Below are 14,630 nucleotides of genomic sequence, written 5' to 3'. Positions count from 1 at the left end.
GAAAATTATCCTCGGACAGAGGAATGATTCATGGATTATAACCAAGTCATTTCCCCCCCCAAATGACACGGTTTTTATTTAGCTTCATTCTCTGAAAGTCGGCCTTAAATTGAGGAATTTTTAAATGTGAAATAAGGAATAGCTGTCAGTTTGATGGGAAATATGTTATCTATTTATAGAAAATGTGGAACGAACGTGATATGTTGGATATTTTTTAAAATAGCTAATGATATCAACATATCCAAGAAATCGATACACACATGACAATGATATTTGAACGATAAACCGTGTTATGAATATCACAGCGAATGGCTTGAGGCAAACGACGACGACCAACAACAACCAACAGACTGCTCATTGTAGTGGTGTTGGGCATTAGTAGTCGTAAGGAAAAGTGTATTACTTTATATTCCATATATGGAATGACGACCTTCAGGACTTCCAGTACCACACACGTGTTAGGAAAGGCAGGTGAATATTGTGACTGATGGCAGGGATATCTGGTGCAGACGACAATCAGCAGTCAGATCATGACAGTGGTCAGAAAGGAACAGTAAACAAGGACATGATCGACCAGGGAGCGTCTCGAATGAACGGCCACGGTAAGACATTACACTGAAGACACGATCTCATTCTTGCGTGGGGCAAAGTCGAATATCGTACTCTTGGTGTCAATTTCATTGGCATCAAGTTATTTTTGGTCAATGGGATGTCTATGGAAAATTAAAATCGGTTTTGTGTTTCCAGGACCGTTAACTTTGATTGATAATAACAGACTTCACATCAATATTTTTGTTGGTGAAAACAGATGCGAATTTCTTCAGTTCCGATGTTGCATAAGCAAGACATTGGTTTTATAACTGATATTTTTGCAAAGTTATCGAGTTTCAAAAGTGCTAGAGACAAGTGGTCACTCGGAGCTATCTGCATTGATCGCTGCAGACCCATGTGTGTAGTCAAAACAGAAATCCAAGGTCGAAGGGTCAGGTGTACCAAATTTCTTGACCTCCGCACAGCTGATCTCACGCAATCACTGCAGTCTATTTCAGCAGCGGGACTTACGAAACTTCCAACGGGCCTACATCATGCTTTAACGTAAAGTCATGATCCAACGGGTGGCTACTTCTGGCACAACTGATTAGATACGCTCTCATACTTTGGCCTGAAACATTTAAAAATTTGAAATCATCTCTGGGCTGCACACATAATTTCAGTTCAATTTTCCAACGACTTTTTAACTAATGACATCACATAAATTTATCAACTTGTGTATGGTTCCACAATGCACAATGCCATAGGCCGCCATGTTAGAGGAGTTCATGTCACTGTACATTTGTTGATTGAATTGTTGCCATTCGTTAAATAAGCAACAGAAATTATGTGATTGTAGGTAAGATGATTCTTGACAAATGTGCAAGATTTGACTTTGATCTTACGAAAATTAAATTCATGAAAATTATGCTACACTAAATGGGGTGAGGTGAAATTGGGTTTAACGTCGTGCTTGAGAATATTTCACTCATATGACGACGTGCATGCGTCTGTATGTGCGGCTGCTTGTACTAGCCCAGACTGAAGCTGGTATTATAGTGCTAGCCCACTGAGATACCATGTCGCAGTGAAGCATGAATACCCCACTCAGACACATTATACTGACTCCGAGCCAACCAGTCCTTGTTGTATCCATTAATGCCGAGCGCCAGGCAGGGACCAACAAGTACCATATTTTAAAGTCTTTTGGTATGATGTGGTCGGGGATCGAACCCGCGACCTTCCGCTCTCGGGGCGGACGCTCTAACCGCTACACCACGGAGCAGTTGCTACACTAAATTAACATGTAAGTCTATGGAAATTATGTCCAGTGTCGAATACTTTTTGCACGACTCTGTAGATACACGCGATGAGGGTAACACTCAGGTTATGTATTATAACTTCTTGTATCTGTAATACGTAATACACTATATACTGTTTATTAATGGCACAACAAATAACATTTTATGTGTTTTTTTATGAACACCTTGATTTGGGCCAAAACAAAAATATGTGTTTTTACTGTTTCCCGATTGACCCCCATCACAAACTTCCTGACCCTAAACTTATTTCTTCGACAGCGAAACATTTTGCTATTCCAACAGTATGTACTCCCCAATGTTGGGGGCGACCATATGTGACCTGTGCTCACTTACTCTTGTTTTTCATAAATGTTGAATTTAGAAGGAGTTGATGCTTCAGTTATTAAAATTTTAAACTGGCTTCCCCTCTTTTCTTTCAAAACTGGTGCCTGATTTTGCATAAATATGTGATTTTATAAAAAATATGCAAGTGTGTTTAAAAACAAATGTGATGAATTTTATTAAATAAAGATTCCAGAGAGTTAGGGAATTGTTTGCAAATTTACTAACATAATTTTAAAAAATCTTGTTTTTTTAATTTGTTGTACCCAGTTTCCACGTGTCCACAATAAGGAGTATCCTCTCTACTGCAATAATCAGTGCTATTTGTCAGTCCCATAGTGTACACACATTGTGATCACTCAACCCTCTCTAAGGTAAGCCAGTCCCGTACCCAGTAATTTCAGATTAGAGAGTCCTGTTTGTCTACATTTGGGCCATGAACCCTTCAAAATAAAGCCACTACAAGCAGTGCTGAGGACAATCTGTACTGTATGTCACATGACCGAGACAGACAACCAGTCATTGTGAGGATCTGTCAGACATGAACTCGTTACCTTCTGATTGTTCAAGATGCCCTAGAGGTTTCCTCTCAACTGTAAAGTAGTTGAAGTGAATGTTGTAAACATAAGATGAGTCCAACAGTTATTGTCAAATATTAACGTAAATGTTAATATATGTCTGCTCAGTCGAACTGTATTTATCATTATTGAGCTAAAATAGTAAAAATCTCATAAAAGTCATGTATGATTGTATCTGATGTAACAACAACATCAATCAGGTAGTATTTGCAACATGTAATATATATTATAGTTATGAAACGAAAGCAGAACCAGCTGCCTCCATGCTTGTGTGACAGACTGACCTTTTCCGTTAGCTTACAGATTTTGGTTTGGGACATATTTACTGACTAGATATTTTACAGAAACTGTTTACTAGATTTGTACCGAGCTTGCCGAAAATCTACAGTCTACTGACTAATGGCCCCAAATTTGACAAAATGCTGACTTGAGACACCCCATTAGGGCCCTCATTGTAAGCCTGAAAGTTAACTAAATGAGTAGACTATGTTTAGTCTCTGAATATATACTAAATGTAAAATGATATTATATATTAAATATCTACTAGACCATCGGGATAGCACTTATCAAAGTTACGCTGGTCCTGTCAACATTTTACTAGACCCGGGCCAGTGGGATAGCGTGAATGTCAAGCCACACTGTTAAACTTACAAATTTACCTAATCATGCTTATGACATTATGGAACTGAATGTACTCAAAGACAATTAGACGGTATAGTGTCTCTATACTTAAGTCGAAGGACACTTCCGAATGTTCCCGATGCTGTTTCTATTATCTGAAGAATGCTGAGCAGAAAGGAATGAACTTCAATGACGTGAAGTGAACTAACAATACCTCGAGGCTTTAGATGTTTAATGTCAAATTCAATGTGTGTGCAAGAGTGTCATGTATTTAATGATTTGTCGGGTGATTTTGTTACAGAAAAGTGTGGAAGGTAACCATGGTATAGTCCGTTTGACTTCAATGTAGATGGATGAGTTGACAAAATCTAATAATTGCAACAAATCAACTTTGCACAGTCACGTGAAATCGACAGATGACCAACTCTGATGATTTGTCTCATCATTTTGGGCACCCGAATATAAAAATTTGTTAAACAAATTATCATTATTTTGTTGTCACGTTTCACTGTTTCTTAGGAGGGGGGACCACTTGCTGGTAGACAGCAAGGTGTGCGAGTTGACGTGTGAAATTGTAATTTCACTGCACGCGCTTGTTGATTACCTGGCTGTTCTACCAGCAATTGATCCTCCCTCGTAAGAAACAGTGAAAAGTGACAACAAAATAATGATTGTTTGTTAAACAACTTTTCTATTCGGGTGTCCAAAATGATGAGACAAATAATCAGGGTTGGTCTGGTTTTGTTGCAATTATTAGATTTTGTGTTAGAGAGTAATTCATTGGTCTAAAATGAAGTCAAACAGACTATAACGCTTTACTGATAATGTGGATGATAAGGACAACTTGACTGTTGATGTCACAAGGTCAAGACAGGTTATGAATCATTACTAAAGCATGTAGCAGTTGAACACTTGAAAGTGGCCTAAGAGGAAGTTTGAGGACACTTTCCTGTTCCATGAATATTCACTACGAAACATTTCATCATGCACTTGTGACCTTTTTGTGTGGAGAATATTGTAACTGAAACTAAAAATATAAAGTGGAGATGCAAAATCCAAGCAGTCTGTTGCTGGTATAATGAACTCAGACACGGGTGTTATTGTGTCAATGTAGGCCTGGTTCAGCCCTCGGGGACACGCTCCTGCGTGATGGTGCATAATGTGCCCGTGTCCTTGACGGAAGGGGATCTGCCACACAGTCAACATCCGTATGGAGACAACTTTCAGTGCTGTCCAACATTTGACCAACACAATAAGTCCTTAAGTGTAAAATAGTTTTGGTTTGGTTAATGAGGTGACTGAACACTGTTCTACACCTTGACGGGTGGTGCGACCATGGAGATGCATCAAGTTATTACACATTCATACTGAAGACGTGGGTTGAGTCTGTCACCATGGAGATGCATCAAGTTATTACACATTCATACTGAAGACGTGGGTTGAGTCTGTCACCATGGAGATGCATCAAGTTATTACACATTCATACTGAAGACGTGGGTCGAGTCTGTCACCATGGAGATGCATCAAGTTATTACACATTCATACTGAAGACGTGGGTCGAGTCTGTCACCATAGAGATGCATCAAGTTATTACACATTCATACTGAAAACGTGGGTCGAGTCTGTCACCATGGAGATGCATCAAGTTATTACAGATTCATACTGAAAACGTGGGTTGATTCTGTCACCATGGAGATGCATCAAGTTATTACACATTCATACTGAAGACGTGGGTCGAGTCTGTCACCATGGAGATGCATCAAGTTATTACAGATTCATACTGAAAACGTGGGTTGATTCTGTCACCATGGAGATGCATCAAGTTATTACACATTCATACTAAAAACGTGGGTCGAGTCTGTCACCATGGAGATGCAACAAGTTATTACAGATTCATACTGAAAACGTGGGTTGATTCTGTCACCATGGAGATGCATCAAGTTATTACAGATTCATACTGAAGACGTGGGTCGAGTCTGTCACCATGGAGATGCATCAAGTTATTACACATTCATACTGAAGACGTGGGTCGAGTCTGTCACCATGGAGATGCATCAAGTTATTACAGATTCATACTGAAAACGTTGGTTGAGTCTGTCACCATGGAGATGCATCAAGTTATTACACATTCATACTGAAGACGTGGGTTGATTCTGTCACCATGGAGATGCAACAAGTTATTACAGATTCATACTGAAAACGTGGGTTGATTCTGTCACCATGGAGATGCATCAAGTTATTACACATTCATACTGAAGACGTGGGTTGATTCTGTCACCATGGAGATGCATCAAGTTATTACACATTCATACTGAAAACGTGGGTCGAGTCTGTCACCATGGAGATGCATCAAGTTATTACACATTCATACTAAAAACGTGGGTCGAGTCTGTCACCATGGAGATGCAACAAGTTATTACAGATTCATACTAAAAACGTGGGTCGAGTCTGTCACCATGGAGATGCATCAAGTTATTACACATTCATACTAAAAACGTGGGTCGAGTCTGTCACCATGGAGATGCATCAAGTTATTACACATTCATACTAAAAACGTGGGTCGAGTCTGTCACCATGGAGATGCAACAAGTTATTACAGATTCATACTGAAGACGTGGGTTGATTCTGTCACCATGGAGATGCATCAAGTTATTACACATTCATACTGAAGACGTGGGTTGATTCTGTCACCATGGAGATGCATCAAGTTATTACAGATTCATACTGAAGACGTGGGTTGAGTCTGTCACCATGGAGATGCATCAAGTTATTACACATTCATACTAAAAACGTGGGTCGAGTCTGTCACCATGGAGATGCAACAAGTTATTACACATTCATACTGAAAACGTGGGTTGATTCTGTCACCATGGAGATGCATCAAGTTATTACAGATTCATACTGAAGACGTGGGTCGAGTCTGTCACCATGGAGATGCATCAAGTTATTACACATTCATACTGAAGACGTGGGTTGAGTCTGTCACCATGGAGATGCATCAAGTTATTACAGATTCATACTGAAGACGTGGGTCGAGTCTGTCACCATGGAGATGCATCAAGTTATTACACATTCATACTGAAGACGTGGGTTGATTCTGTCACCATGGAGATGCATCAAGTTATTACAGATTCATACTGAAGACGTGGGTTGAGTCTGTCACCATGGAGATGAATCAAGTTATTACAGATTCATACTGAAGACGTGGGTTGATTCTGTCACCATGGAGATGCATCAAGTTATTACACATTCATACTGAAGACGTGGGTTGAGTCTGTCACCATGGAGATGCATCAAGTTATTACAGATTCATACTGAAGACGTGGGTTGATTCTGTCACCATGGAGATGCATCAAGTTATTACAGATTCATACTGAAGACGTGGGTTGAGTCTGTCACCATGGAGATGAATCAAGTTATTACAGATTCATACTGAAGACGTGGGTTGATTCTGTCACCATGGAGATGCATCAAGTTATTACACATTCATACTGAAGACGTGGGTTGAGTCTGTCACCATGGAGATGCATCAAGTTATTACAGATTCATACTGAAGACGTGGGTTGATTCTGTCACCATGGAGATGCATCAAGTTATTACAGATTCATACTGAAGACGTGGATCGAGTCTGTCACCATGGAGATGCATCAAGTTATTACACATTCATACTGAAGACGTGGGTTGATTCTGTCACCATGGAGATGCATCAAGTTATTACACATTCATACTGAAGACGTGGGTTGAGTCTGTCACCATGGAGATGCATCAAGTTATTACAGATTCATACTGAAGACGTGGGTTGATTCTGTCACCATGGAGATGCATCAAGTTATTACAGATTCATACTGAAGACGTGGGTTGAGTCTGTCACCATGAAGATGCATCAAGTTATTACACATTCATACTGAAGACGTGGATCGAGTCTGTCACCATGGAGATGCATCAAGTTATTACACATTCATACTGAAGACGTGGATCGAGTCTGTCACCATGGAGATGCATCAAGTTATTACACATTCATACTGAAGACGTGGGTTGATTCTGTCACCATGGAGATGCATCAAGTTATTACACATTCATACTGAAGACGTGGGTTGATTCTGTCACCATGGAGATGCATCAAGTTATTACAGATTCATACTGAAGACGTGGGTTGAGTCTGTCACCATGAAGATGCATCAAGTTATTACACATTCATACTGAAAACGTGGGTTGAGTCTGTCACCATGGAGATGCATCAAGTTATTACACATTCATACTGAAAACGTGGGTTGATTCTGTCACCATGGAGATGCATCAAGTTATTACACATTCATACTGAAAACGTGGGTTGAGCCTGTCACCATGAAGATGCATCAAGTTATTACACATTCATACTGAAGACGTGGGTTGATTCTGTCACCATGGAGATGCATCAAGTTATTACAGATTCATACTGAAGACGTGGGTTGAGTCTGTCACCATGAAGATGCATCAAGTTATTACACATTCATACTGAAAACGTGGGTTGAGTCTGTCACTATGAAGATGCATCAAGTTATTACAGATTCATACTGAAGACGTGGATCGAGTCTGTCACCATGGAGATGCATCAAGTTATTACACATTCATACTGAAGACGTGGATCGAGTCTGTCACCATGAAGATGCATCAAGTTATTACACATTCATACTGAAAACGTGGGTGGAGTCTGTCACCATGGAGATGCATCAAGTTATTACACATTCATACTGAAGACGTGGATCGAGTCTGTCACCATGGAGATGCATCAAGTTATTACACATTCATACTGAAGACGTGGGTTGAGTCTGTCACCATGGAGATGCATCAAGTTATTACACATTCATACTGAAAACGTGGGTCGAGTCTGTCACCATGGAGATGCATCAAGTTATTACAGATTCATACTGAAAACGTGGGTTGAGTCTGTCACCATGAAGATGCATCAAGTTATTACAGATTCATACTGAAGACGTGGGTTGAGTCTGTCACCATGGAGATGCATCAAGTTATTACAGATTCATACTGAAAACGTGGGTTGATTCTGTCACCATGGAGATGCATCAAGTTATTACACATTCATACTGAAGACGTGGGTTGAGTCTGTCACCATGAAGATGCATCAAGTTATTACAGATTCATACTGAAGACGTGGGTTGAGTCTGTCACCATGGAGATGCTTCAAGTTATTACAGATTCATACTGAAGACGTGGGTTGATTCTGTCACCATGGAGATGCATCAAGTTATTACAGATTCATACTGAAGACGTGGGTTGAGTCTGTCACCATGGAGATGCATCAAGTTATTACAGATTCATACTGAAAACGTGGGTTGATTCTGTCACCATGGAGATGCATCAAGTTATTACACATTCATACTGAAAACGTGGGTCGAGTCTGTCACCATGGAGATGCATCAAGTTATTACAGATTCATACTGAAAACGTGGGTGGAGTCTGTCACCATTGAGATGCATCAAGTTATTACACATTCATACTGAAGACGTGGGTTGACTCTGTCACCATGGAGATGCATCAAGTTATTACAGATTCATACTGAAGACGTGGGTCGAGTCTGTCACCATGGAGATGCATCAAGTTATTACACATTCATACTGAAGACGTGGGTTGATTCTGTCACCATGGAGATGCATCAAGTTATTACACATTCATACTGAAGACGTGGGTCGAGTCTGTCACCATGGAGATGCATCAAGTTATTACACATTCATACTGAAGACGTGGGTTGATTCTGTCACCATGGAGATGCATCAAGTTATTACACATTCATACTGAAGACGTGGGTTGATTCTGTCACCATGGAGATGCATCAAGTTATTACACATTCATACTGAAGACGTGGGTTGAGTCTGTCACCATGGAGATGCATCAAGTTATTACAGATTCATACTGAAGACGTGGGTGGAGTCTGTCACCATGGAGATGCATCAAGTTATTACAGATTCATACTGAAGACGTGGGTTGAGTCTGTCACCATGGAGATGCATCAAGTTATTACAGATTCATACTGAAGACGTGGGTTGAGTCTGTCACTATGAAGATGCATCAAGTTATTACAGATTCATACTGAAGACGTGGGTTGATTCTGTCACCATGGAGATGCATCAAGTTATTACACATTCATACTGAAGATGTGGGTTGAGCCTGTCACCGTATGAGTCCTGTTTCTGTATCCCTGCACCATGTTATATTGTGGCCAGAGATGTTTGGTTGGTTGGTTGGTTTTTTAACACAGTACGTTTGTAAATAATCGAGTCTGGACCAGACAATCTAGCGATCAGCTTCGATCTACGTTATTCGGACATGATGACATGTCTCAACAAAGTCAGCAAGCCTCGGCCCACCCGATCCCGTTAGTCGCCTGTTATGACAAGCATGGGTTACTGAAGACCAATTCTAAGCTGGATCTTCACGGATGGACAGAGGTGTATATGTCCATAGTCACCAATATAGTGTTCATTGACTTAAACTTTCACATTTCAAATCACAGTCTCATCATTCACACCCGGACTGTCATGTGTGACAGGATACAGGGTCTGTGTGACAGGATACAGGGACTGTGTGACAGGATACAGGGACTGTATGTCAGTACAGGAGACTGCTGATGGTGAGTGCCGTCATCATCTGTGCCAGACTGCATATCACATCTGTGGCTGTATTATAACACGAGAACAGTAACGAGTGTGTGACAGAATGTCCAAGCAGCTGAGTGCTGACCTGGCAGTGCTCCACATTATAACACTGGGACCAAGGAATGTAAACTGTAACAGATTTGTTAGGATGAGTTATGGCAAAGGTTCTGGCATAATCTGGGACAGGAGACGGCTGAAACTGCCTGAAAAAAACTGCCATAGTCTTGTACAAGGTACCAGGTGAAACTGTTATCATATAATCCCCATGGACATAGAGTTATCACACCCTTCACAGACATGTAGATACTGCTTGTTATCATACCCACAGAGACATGTAGATACTGCTTGTTATCATACCCACACAGACATGGAGATACTACTGGTTATCATACCCACACAGACATGGAGATACTACTGGTTATCACACCCACACAGACATGGAGATACTGCTTGTTATCATACCCACACAGACATGGAGATACTACTGGTTACTACACAGACATGGAGATACTGCTGGTTATCATACCCACACAGACATGGAGATACTACTGGTTATCATACCCACACAGACATGGAGATACTACTGGTTATCATACCCACACATACATGGAGATACTACTGGTTATCATACCCACACAGACATGGAGATACTGCTGGTTATCACACCCACACAGACATGGAGATACTACTGGTTATCATACCCACACAGACATGGAGATACTACTGGTTATCATACCCACACAGACATGGAGATACTGCTGGTTATCATACCCACACATACATGGAGATACTACTGGTTATCATACCCACACAGACATGTAGATACTGCTTGTTATCATACCCACACAGACATGGAGATACTGCTGGTTATCATACCCACACAGACATGGAGATACTACTGGTTATCACACCCACACAGACATGTAGATACTGCTTGTTATCATACCCACACAGACATGGAGATACTGCTGGTTATCATACCCACACAGACATGGAGATACTACTGGTTATCATACCCACACAGACATGGAGATACTGCTTGTTATCATACCCACACAGACATGGAGATACTACTGGTTATCATACCCACACAGACATGGAGATACTACTGGTTATCATACCCACACATACATGGAGATACTACTGGTTATCATACCCACACAGACATGGAGATACTACTGGTTATCATACCCACACAGACATGGAGATACTACTGGTTATCATACCCACACAGACATGGAGATACTACTGGCTACTGGTTATCATACCCACACAGACATGGAGATACTACTGGTTATCATACCCACCCACACATACATGGAGATACTACTGGTTATCATACCCACACAGACATGGAGATACTACTGGTTATCATACCCACACAGACATGGAGATACTACTGGTTATCATACCCACACAGACATGGAGATACTACTGGTTATCATACCCACACAGACATGGAGATACTACTGGTTATCATACCCACACAGGCATGGAATCCCTTACTTGCCCTGAAATAAACCTCTATCTCTTGGAACCACACCATGGCAAAAACCCTCACCACTTGGGTTTTTTCTTTCTTTAGGCGTCATTGTTTGTTTGGCTTAGAGACCCTAGAATTTCATATTCAGGAAATGAATCAAATTAGAATGACAAGCATTTCTTTTAATTCGTGCGCCTTTGAGATGTCTTTTGCAATAAAGCTGATTTAAGAAATTTACATATATACAAAACAGAAATTAAAAGTGAAATGTTGCAGGTATATTTTAGATTTATAATGGTTGCATGGATCCACATCAGAAGAAGATTGTACCAGTTCAACCCGGTTTTGTTCTAGATTGTGATCTTTGGTTCAACAACAGTGTCATACGTCAAATACCAGCAGTACTGGTGGCTTTCATTGAAATGCTAGGATATAACTGAACTGGAATATGCTGTGATATAACTGAACTGGAATATGCTGCGATATAACTGAACTGGAATATGCTGCGATATAACTGAACTAGAATATGCTGCGATATAACTGAACTGGAATATGCTGCGATATAACTGAACTGGAATATGCTGCGATATAACTGAACTGGAATATGCTGTGATATAACTGAAATTTGCTGTCATACAACTGGAATACCCTGTGATATAACTGAAATGTGCTGATATAACTTAAATATGCTGTGATATAACTGGAATATGTTGTCCTATAACTGGAATATGATGTGATGTATCTGAAATAAGCAGTGATGTAACTGGAATATGCTGTGATATAACTGGAATATGCTGTGATATAACTGAAATATGCTGTGATATACCTGAAGTATTATATATATCTGAAACATTCTTGTTAGAAGCTAAACCAAAGTCTGTTCTGGTGAGTTCCAATTCTTTACTCCTGCCCTTGAAGAAACTGCTGCTTGTTGAGGCTCTTGTTTCAATGTGTTAAGCATTTTAGCATTAGGAGATATTTCTGCCAGAAGATAAGGAATCGGCATTTGAAGAAGACAGCTGTGCTGCCTTTGTTGACTGCTGGTCCCAAACCCTGACATTTCAGCTGCCTCAAGTGAATGTTATTTCACATGGCTGGGAGAGGGTGAGGAGCAACAAAGAAATCCAACCTATAATATTTAGAATTAAAACTTGTTAGTATGAACTGCCTGCATGAATGAAAAGGGGTTAAAGAAGACTAGTTTCTGTTTTACCATATCTTGTTTGCACCATTGTCACACTGCGCAGTTTTCCAGGTGTATGATGGATGCTTGTTGTAATGGAATCTAAACCAGACAATCTAGTGATTGCTGCTGTGAGTTGTTTTAGTCAGTGTGTGAAGGGAGTATGACCTCCATGAGGTCAGCCCCAGATACAGTGGCAGCTGTACCGTAGTGTATGTATCATGTCAGTGTGTGAAGGGAGTATGACCTCCATGAGGTCAGCCCCAGATACAGTGGCAGCTGTACCGTAGTGTATGTATCATGTCAGTGTGTGAAGGGATATGACCTCCAGATAGGTCAGCTGTACCCAGATACAGTGGCAGTGTGTATGTATCATGTCAGGAGAAGGGAGTATGACCTCCATGAGGTGGAGAGTCAGCCCCAGATACAGTGGCAGCTGTACCGTGGTGTATGTATCATGTCAGTGTGTGAAGGGAGTATGACCTCCATGAGGTCAGCCCCAGATACAGTGTCAACTGTACCGTGGTGTATGTATCATGTCAGTGTGTGAAGGGAGTGTGACCTCCATGAGGTCAGCCCCAAATACAGTGGCAGCTGTACCGTGGTGTATGTATCATGTCAGCCCTGATACAGTGGCAGCTGTACCGTGGTGTATGTATCATGTCAGTGTATCCTTGTGTTGGTTATTCAGCTCGAGGCAAGCCTGAATTATACCCTCTGATTTTCCATGTGTACCTCAAGGACGATGAATAGCATGGGACTCATAAGTTTGTGCACAGAGACATAAATGTATGTTTTATGGTGTGACAATACGTTGCATTAAAGTGATGTTGAAACATCTGCTTTTTATCCCACCAGCATGTAATGCGGTGGGATATAGTTGTCGCCTCGTCCGTCAGTCCCTCCGTCCGTAATCATTTTGTTTCCGGAGCATAACTAAAAGACAGTTCGATATTTTTCAACAAAAATTGGTATATATGTCAAACATCACCTGAGGTGGTGCCTTTTACTATTTGCAGATTTTGGGCATTTTTATTTTTCCCGGTTTACATGGAAACGATTCGGACTTAGTCTCAAAAGGGAGGGGTGGGCTTCGTTTCCGGAGCACAACCCAAAAACTTCTTAATATCTTTCAGTAAAACTTGGCAGATATATGAGGCAGATCTTGAAGTGGTGCCTTTTGCTATTTCCAGATTTTTGTCATTTATTTTTTTCATGATTTCCATGGAAACGATTTGCACTTAGTCTAAAATCAAGCTGGACTTGAAGTAACTGTCAGATGATTTGTTCTTTCAAAGATGTGGGGGCCGGGGGGATATGTCATCTTCTGATGACTCTTGTTTTACTTCATCTTCACAAGCAAATGAGACATTGGTCAGGTCAGTTGCTTGCTGTGACTGCTCCAACTCACCAACATAAATATACTATGTTCTGAGAGACTGATTTCCGCAAGGTCAGGGTCAAAGTTCATGTTGTTGGAGTCTTTCAACAGCCTTCTGTCATTTAGTGCCATAAAACAAGATTCACTCATCCAGTCTGTGTAGGTAACTATGGTCACCAACATGGCTGCTTGAGGCTGCTGCTGTCCATGATTGCTGTATGTGAGCACAATGGCAGCAGCAAGGCTTCTGTTGATGTAAATCATTAATTATAAAGACTAGTGACAACAGTAATTAAAGATAAATATACAGCATAGAGCTGCACCAATATGACCGTGAGACTACGGCTGCACAGCAATTGATATATTTAGTGAAACCATGACAGAATATTTTGACATATTTTTATTATGTTGACAGTGTTGATTTATCAAGACACTGATCATAATAACAGACAATTACCAGTGACCAAATTACTGTCAAACTAAGTATATAAAATTGTTGGATATTATCCTGTCTGGCTAGGATGTATTCCTTTTGTCCATATCTCGTTTAAATTTTT

General features: G+C 40.6%; 1 protein-coding gene across 1 annotated transcript in view; it reads left to right on the top strand.

Moving 5' to 3' along the window:
• The first annotated feature begins 397 nt into the window (after positions 1-397).
• The window catches only part of LOC124254153 (clustered mitochondria protein homolog), a 47,114-nt gene continuing 32,881 nt past the window's right edge, over positions 398-14,630 (top strand). Inside the window, 1 exon segment of the mRNA XM_046688028.1 lies at positions 398-602. Within this exon segment, the coding sequence (XP_046543984.1) occupies positions 488-602 (115 nt within the window). The 5' untranslated portion in view covers positions 398-487.

The sequence above is a fragment of the Haliotis rubra genome, unplaced genomic scaffold (assembly GCF_003918875.1).
Source record: "Haliotis rubra isolate DU_JTF1 unplaced genomic scaffold, ASM391887v1 Scf567, whole genome shotgun sequence".
Lineage (NCBI taxonomy): Eukaryota > Metazoa > Mollusca > Gastropoda > Lepetellida > Haliotidae > Haliotis > Haliotis rubra.
This window is presented reverse-complemented; position numbering and strand designations above follow the sequence as displayed.